The 7946-nt window shown below is 42.8% G+C and overlaps 1 protein-coding gene across 1 annotated transcript; it reads right to left on the bottom strand.

Annotated features, from left to right (window-relative positions):
- Positions 1-354: 354 nt before the first annotated feature.
- Positions 355-5775, bottom strand: LOC106801205 (disintegrin and metalloproteinase domain-containing protein 20-like). The gene has a single exon (XM_014784347.2). The coding sequence runs from the start codon at positions 5520-5522 to the stop codon at positions 3279-3281; it is 2244 nt and encodes a 747-aa protein (XP_014639833.1). The 5' UTR covers positions 5523-5775; the 3' UTR covers positions 355-3278.
- Between the last annotated feature and the right edge of the window lie 2171 nt (positions 5776-7946).

The raw sequence follows: 7946 nt of genomic DNA, 5'->3' as shown, positions 1-7946 counted from the left end.
GCAGTATTTCTTTTAAGTGAGTAGGCCCCCAGTGTGGCAGGTTGTTAGCCTCAGGGCCTTACAATCGCTATAAGCCTCCAGCCTTTAGGTCTCTTGTCAGCTCTCTGAGGATTGCAGCTTGGTGGGCCTGGCCTCAGGCACGGGAGCACCCAATTGTTTCAGGCTTTGGAAGGTGGGGCAAACCCCCTATGTGGGTCTTTGAGAAGCACAAGACTTCTGCAGCTGACAAGCCCCGCCGCCCACAGGTCCACACACACAGTCAACACAGTCCTGCCCCCTGTGCGTGCCCCAACCCCCCAAAGTGGACCCAGTCTCTCCACGGTGGGAGCCCCACACACTCCACCACCGCCCCACACTATCCACCTGCTCTTTGTGCACGCCCCTCCCCACGGAAGTCGGCTCAGTTGCCAGGCTGCAGAGAATCCAGTCACCAATCTATGCATGCCCACAAGTTCCCAAGGGCCCGCTGTTTGGTGGGGCCAGTCTCCAGGGTGGGCTGCCTGCCTTGGCCGAGCTGGACCAAATCGGTGCTCTAGCGGCTGGGGCAGACCCCGGGCCAGCAGGCCCCAGAGAGAACTCCAACAGTGTCTGTGTCATTACGCCCACACCAGGCCACAACAATGGCCTCCACCAATGTCCCAGTCCTTGGAGAGGTCTCACCTCTCACCGAGATGCATTCAGGGCCTATTAGGTGAGTCACTTTTCACCAAAGCACTGTGCACCTTTCTTTCTGGTGATTTTAGGTTGCTTTCTGAAACGGGTGAGTTTGCATGTGGGCCCTTTAAGAGCCGGTTTTAATTTCTTTGTGAACCAGCTTTTCTGGAAGTACTCCCCAATGTTTTAGTGGCAGGCAAAGTCAGATATTATGCCACTCGTCTCGATTGTGTTGGGTCCACAAAATGCCCACAGTGGGGGCACTCCCCGGCTCGGGGCCCCATGCCTCCAGGGAGGGCTGCGTACCTTTGGGCTGCTCCTGGGCAGCCGTGAGGCGCTGCGGCCTGTGAAGGCGGCATTTTTCCTCTCCAGAAGGGAGTTTCTGCCTCTTCTACCTCAATTTGTTGCAGGAGTTCCTCTTATCCAGTTTTCAGTTCTGTCTCAGGGGTAATTTTTCCACGAGTAGTTGTAAATTGGCTGTGTCCATGGGAGGTGAGTTCAGAGTCTGCCTATGCTGCCATCTTGACTTCGTCTCAGGCCTCTTTTAAAAAACTTCCACTTTCTTCCCCTCCCAAAGACCTTGTCCCTTCTGTCCACCTCTGTTCCTGTCTCTCATAACCCCACTCCATTCTGACCTCCCTCCTAAGCTGATCCCTATCTTCCTTTCAGACCCCTTGCTCCTCTTCCTCACCTTCTCCAGCTCCCTCTCATCTTTGTCCTGGAACTTCACTCTTTCTTGATATGCTAAAGCCCTAGAAATAGGGAAAAAGATCTTTTGAAGGTTAACCTGGAGCGTTTCTGCCCTTGTGTTGACTGGGAATAATCCAACCTTGTTGACTAGAATGTAGTGAATCTGTCTCAAATATCTAGCACCAATTAGAAACCGCTCTTAAGGAACACTCTTGTTAGGCCTTGGCATGACACAGCCACCAATTTAAAAATTATGGCCTATAAGCTGAAATATCAAATGCTATTTAGAAACATAAAACAGACTGGCAGACCACACCCATCCTCAGGTTAAAACACTTAGTTCACCATTTTGGAGATAACAGGATAACCAAAGAGAAAAACCACACACACTCAAATTTATGGTACCAAAAATTAAACAGCTTTGTGAAGGTACAACAGATCAATAAGGATATGAGCAGATAGTGGACAAATGGAAATAAAGAAAGAAAAAAGGTTACAGGGCCCACAGTTATCATACTTTGACAAATGGACTGCTCAAATCAAAACAAAAGGACTCCCCTCCTAGAAGACACTCTCTAGTTTGAGCTTTGCCTTTGGATCAGCAAGAAATAACCCTGTTAGTAAACGGTTATCCTACGTCATTTTTAGTGGATACTGGTGCCACGTGCAAATGCAGCAACCCACGTTTGACAAGGGCATAGTACACGGGGACTCAGCTTCTTCATGGATGAAGATCCAAATCACTCTACCAGCTAAGCCACCTGGACAAGAAACGCTGGTCAAGAGAGCTCTGTAAAAGATGGACAAATCACAATATCGTAGAGTGGCAATCCTGTTGGTCCTCAACTGATGCATCCCTCCGCCCTCCTTCGGTAACTACCCTCATCTAGACTCCATATTTTCAGAAAGAGATTTGATCCGAGGCCTGAGGCATTGAAACAGCATGAATGTAACACCTATCACCTATCAGACCCTGTTCTACTGCATTATTTCTGAAATGCCTGTGTCCTCTTTCTTTCTTCCTAAGTTCTTGTCTCCGTGCATCTATCAGACAGTCAGTTCCACCCTGTACTTTATAGACAGGCTGTGCTTAGGCAATTCCTGAGGTTTTGAATGTGAATGCTGCGACATTAATAACTGGAGGCCTTAAGAAGTGATATATCAGTGATCAACAGCTCCTCATGTGATGGTTTTACAGTAAAGATACAAGGCCAAGGCTTTATATTTGGAACACCCCAAGTTTAGCACAACCCAAGACAATAATGAGAATGATAGAGTTAGCATCTATTAAGCGCCTAACGTGTTCCAGGCCCTTCTTAGTTGCTTTCCACTGATCGTCACAAAACTCTGGAAAAGTAAATTCCCTCTGTCAATGTAACATGTGACATATAACGCTGAATCTCTGAAAGCCTAAAACTTTGTCCAGATCATGTACTTAGCAGGTGGTTGAACTACTGTTGACATTCACGTGCCTATGACACAAAACTTTTGTGTCTTCCTACTGTATCTGTCAACGTTTCTTCTTATGCTTATTTAACACTAGGAAAAAAATGAACAGATCACAAAAGTTTAGTACATAAGCAATTGGGAAAAAGTCCAATAAACTGTTAAACAAGTGTGTACCAATGTAAACAAGATTTGCTACAGGCATGTCCATAAAACACTAGAATCCACATTTTAAATGAGCACAGGTCCTCTCGTTAGTGAATCCAAGAATTCCTTCTATCATCTATAGGAATAGTAAGAATGTGACCAGACATGAAATGTTAAATGAATTTAAACACGCAGACCCATTTTTACTTGCCAAGTCATTTTATTTCAAGATGACCACCTCAGAATAGCTATAGGATTATGTAATCACCAGAGCGATTATTGACTATTTCTCCCAGCAAGGGCCAATGTGATTTTCTCCATTTTGTGCATTCCAATTAGTATTATTTGGGCTCAGGGGCGCTGCCTTCTTCAACAATTTTTTCCACTTTTCTCTCTTCTAGAGTTTCTTCTAATTGTGAAAGGGCACCACCAACTACTGAAAGCACCAAAAGAATTAAACGAAAAAGCAGTAGAATTAGTCTCTTGTTTACACTAAATACCATTCTAGCTCGAAGACCTAGTTCCTTGTCAGGTGGAGGGCCACTATCTGTACTACCACCTGATCCTCTCTCTTCACATGATGGTGGTTTCCAACCGTGCAGACAGTGACAGTGTTTCTTGCTGTTGCACACCCCTCTGAAATTGCATTTCTGTACATCACAGTCAAAACCCATGTCTTCATAAAAAGTACAGTTCTGTCTTAAACAGAATTTTCCTGGCCCACATGTTGCACCATCCACCACAAGCCCCATGTCTGGCACTTCTGTCCCGTGGTGTGCATCGTATCCAAAGCATTTTTCTTTTTGTACTATTATATGACGAAATGTAGTGTGCTCTCCTCCACCAGGAATTTGGGTGACATTACTACAATGTAGCAATCCACAAAAAACATCATCACCTTCACATGGAACATTTCTTCCTCCTCCTCCTGTCACTCTCACGCCACAGTTCCCAAATCGGTCACCTATTACATTCAATTTTGTATAGCATGCTGGCGAACCATCTTTTATTTGGTAGCCAAAAAGGGATTGACACTGCATATCACGGTCACTACAGTTTCCTCTCACACAAACAGCTAATGGTGAACATGGGGTTCCATCCTGGATATAAAAGTCATTTGGACAGAAATTTGTTTCCCCGCTACAGTATTCTGGTAGATCACAAATACCAGCCATGTCTCTGCAAACCGTTCCAGGTTGAGCATACTTACAGCCAATGCAGCAATCTCCTATACTACAATCACTGCCAGCGCTGAGGGCACAATTGGTCTCACAACATTTATCATCAGAACAAGATTTGAAGGAGCCACAGTCACATTCTTCCCGATGATTTATGATCTTGTCACCACAACGAGGAGCTATATAAGGAAAATTTCTGTAAGCTACATTTTGTACACTCAAACAAGGATCCCAAGTGGAAACCCGTCGATGCAGTTTGTCATATGTACAATTGCTCAGCATATCTAGAAGACCAGGCTCAGGAGCCATGACACAGTTTTCTCTCCGAAAACAATGACAATCAGGTGTGTCATGATGACAGCCGAGGCTATGACCTAGTACATGTGCTGAAATAGTTGCAGCTAAAAATATGTGATAATCTGGTACAGTTACAAATAATGCTCCCCAATTGGGGTAGCATATTCCATCATGGTGGGAAAAATATGTGGCCCCATTGATTTTATGGCCTGTAAGAAGTAATGAAGTATCATGAGGAATTTCTTGAAACCATTCCCACCATTTCCACAAACCAAATTCAGTTATAGCTGCAGAAGCACTAGCCCAATTATATAAATCCATTCTATCCACACCATCCCATATGCACATAACACGTATGAGGACATCTAAATGAGCTGGTTTGAAAATACTATGCAATATGTTGTTTATAATCACTACATTCTCCACTATATGTGTCTGATTATTATCTCTAACAACTAATGAGTTAGAAACCGTGTAGTGAATTTTTAAGTATTTCCTATGTGGCCACCACAAATACACAGGGGCTGCTCTAGGAGTTTCAGCAAGTGTTGCCTCTTCATATGCTTGATTTGTATCTTCCTCTTCGATCGTACACCTTTCCACCTCTGCTGATCTTTTTTCTGACACAAGCAGAGAAATGACATGCTCAAATTTGGAAGAAGCCTCCAGTGGTTTGATCTCATAAGTGAAGTCATCCACCTGCAGCATGCCACGCAGACCCCCATAGCAGGTGTCCAGTGTGCCCATGGACCCAGGAACCCCTTCCAGGTAGCTGTAGTAGTAACAGTCCCGGGGGACAAAGGGGTGGTCCTCCTGCATGGCACCTTGGTCGTTATTGGTGATAACAGGAAAATGTCTGGGCAGCAAGCTCTTCTTGACTTTCAGGTGAACCACGTGTCTTTGGCCCCTGAAGTGAATCTTGTAGGAAAGCTGGCCTTGTATGTCAGCTCCACCCACTCTGTGGGAGACCTTCCTGGGGATCACAACTTCAGAGGAAGTGAAGCGCCATCCCGGTGGGGCATGGGAGCAGCAGACTGGAGACAGGAGCAGCCAGAGCAGAGGCAGCCAGAGATCACCTGTCGGGTGGGCCTGGGCCCAGGCAGGTCCCATGAGTGAGGGAGCCTGTGACCAAAGAAACTGCAGTCAAGTGGGAGGCAGGCAAGACTATCCCTGAAACAGCAACTTTTCTAGCAGTGTAGTCATGAACAGAGCAGAGAGAGGCTGAAGGCGTGGCACCTTGGGGAGGATGAAGCGGGTGGTGGAAGCTATTACATAACAATGGTGAGCTTACTGGGGGAGGCTGTGCTCAGTGACCTGGGGATCCTAGCACAGGGGACCTAGAGAAGAAAACAAAATGGGAGGAATTAGGAAAAATAGTGTGTATACCTGGGCTCAAAAGTCCCACGAACTCTTGGAGAAGACACAGGGGGAGAATAAGTGGGTTTGGTGCCATTTTAAGACACTTAATGACTTTTTTCCCCTCAAACCTAAATGAGATAAGGGATCAACATATAATTAAAATAGAGAATAGAGAGGAGAGTGGAAGCTTCTCTTTATAAGAATTTTGAGGAGAGACCTAGAATTCATAAATTATAAATACTGAATGCTGTAGGGAGTGGTTGATCGAAAGAACGAGTAAACAGAGGTCCTAAGATGACAAATAGAGCGTATACTAGTAGTGTCTTATAAAGTGAAACTTATACCTACGCTATGTCCCAGCAATTTCCAGCCCTAGGAAATTACCCACAAAAACTTGTATATGAATGTTCATAGCAGCATTATTCATGAATTTATTCCACAAACTGGAAACAAAAAACCAGTAATCAGTACATGAATGGATAAACCAACTGGTATATTCATCCAGTGGAATAAAACTAAGTAAATCAGAACAAACCTCTGATACACGTAAGAACATGCATGTATATCAGAGATATTATGGTAGAAAGAAATCAGACCAAGGGAACTTAAGATATGATTTAATTTGTATGAAGTTCCATTGTAGTCCAAACTAATTCATGGGAATAGAATGCAAATCGGTAGTTCCTGATATGGGGGAATGGAGGAATAGAGGGAACTTTCTCGAGCAATGGGAAACTTCTGTATCCTTTTTTTTTTTACTGAGCTAACATTGGTTTATAACATTATATACGTTTCATGTGTACAACATTATAATTTGACTTCCCTGTACACTACAGCATGCTCACCATCAAAATCTAGTTTCCATTCATCACCATACAATCCACCCCCTTTACCCATTTCACCTTCCTCCCACTCACTTCCCCTTTGGTAATCACCAATCTGTTTTCTGTATCGATGTGTTTTATTTTTGTTTTGTTAGTTCATTTATTTTGTTTTCTTCATATTCCACAAGAGTGAAATCACACAGTATTTGTCTTTCTCCATCTAACTTATTTCAATTAGCATAAAACCCTCTCCAACACTTATTTCTTGTCTTTATAAAAAAATTTTTAACTAAAAAATTTTTTTATTGAGGTAACATTGGTTTATAACATTATGTAAATTTCAGGTGTACATCCCTATAGTTCAATTTCTGTGTAGACTACATCATGTTCACCACCCAAAGACTCATTATCATCTGTCACAGTACACACGTGCGCTATTACCCTTTTAGCGCCCCTCCTCCCCCCTTCCCCTCTGGTAATAGCCAATCTAATCCCTATATCTATGTGTTGGTTTGTTGTTGTTGTCTTTATCTTCCACTTATGAGTGAAATCATATGGTATTTAACTTTCTCCGTCTGATTTATTTTGTTTAGCATAATACCCTCAAAGTCCATTCATGTTGTGGCAAATGGCTAGATTTCATTTTTATAACTGAGTTGTATTCCATTGTATATATATATACCACATCTTCTTTATCCATTCACCCATTGATGGACACTGAGGTTGTTTCCAATTCTTGACTATTGTGAATAATGCTGCAATGAACATAGGGGTGCAAATATCTTTTAGCATTAGTGTGTTTTTGTGTTCTTCAGATAAATACCCAGAAGTGGAATAGCTGGATCATATAGTAGTTCTACTCTTAATTTTTTGAGGAATCTCTATACTATTTTCCATAGAGTCTCTACCAGTTTACAACCCACCAGCAGTGTATGAGGGTTCTTTTTTTTGCCACATCCTCTCCAACACTTGCCATTTCTTGTCTTGTTAATAATAGCCATTCTGAGGGGCGTGAGGTGATATCTCATTGTAGTTTTGATTTTCATTTCCCTAATAATTAGTGATGTTGAATATCTTTTCATGTGCCTGTCGTCCATCTGTATATCTTCTTTGGAAAAATGTCTGTTCATATCCTCTGTCCATTTTTAATTGGGTTGTTTGGCTTTTTCTTGCTGAGTTGTATGAGTTCTTTATATATTTTGGATATTAACCCCTTATCAGATATATGATTTGCAAATATCTTCTCTCAATTGTTAGGTTATCTTTTCATTTTGCTGATGGTTTCCTTTGCTGTGCAGAAGCTTTTAAGTTTGACGTATTCCCATTTATTTATTTTTTCTTTTGTTTCCCT

This window comes from Ceratotherium simum, chromosome 24, assembly GCF_057802395.1.
Source record: "Ceratotherium simum simum isolate JZ-2026a chromosome 24, ASM5780239v1, whole genome shotgun sequence".
Classification (NCBI taxonomy): Eukaryota; Metazoa; Chordata; class Mammalia; order Perissodactyla; family Rhinocerotidae; genus Ceratotherium; species Ceratotherium simum.
The sequence above is the reverse complement of the archived record's forward strand: the minus strand, read 5'-3'. Positions and strand labels throughout refer to the sequence as shown.

What these genes read in the sequence shown, in the direction of transcription:
- LOC106801205 (XM_014784347.2), bottom strand. Translation starts at nt 5,522, where the DNA reads ATGGGACCTGCCTGGGCCCAGGCCCACCCGACAGGTGATCTCTGGCTG.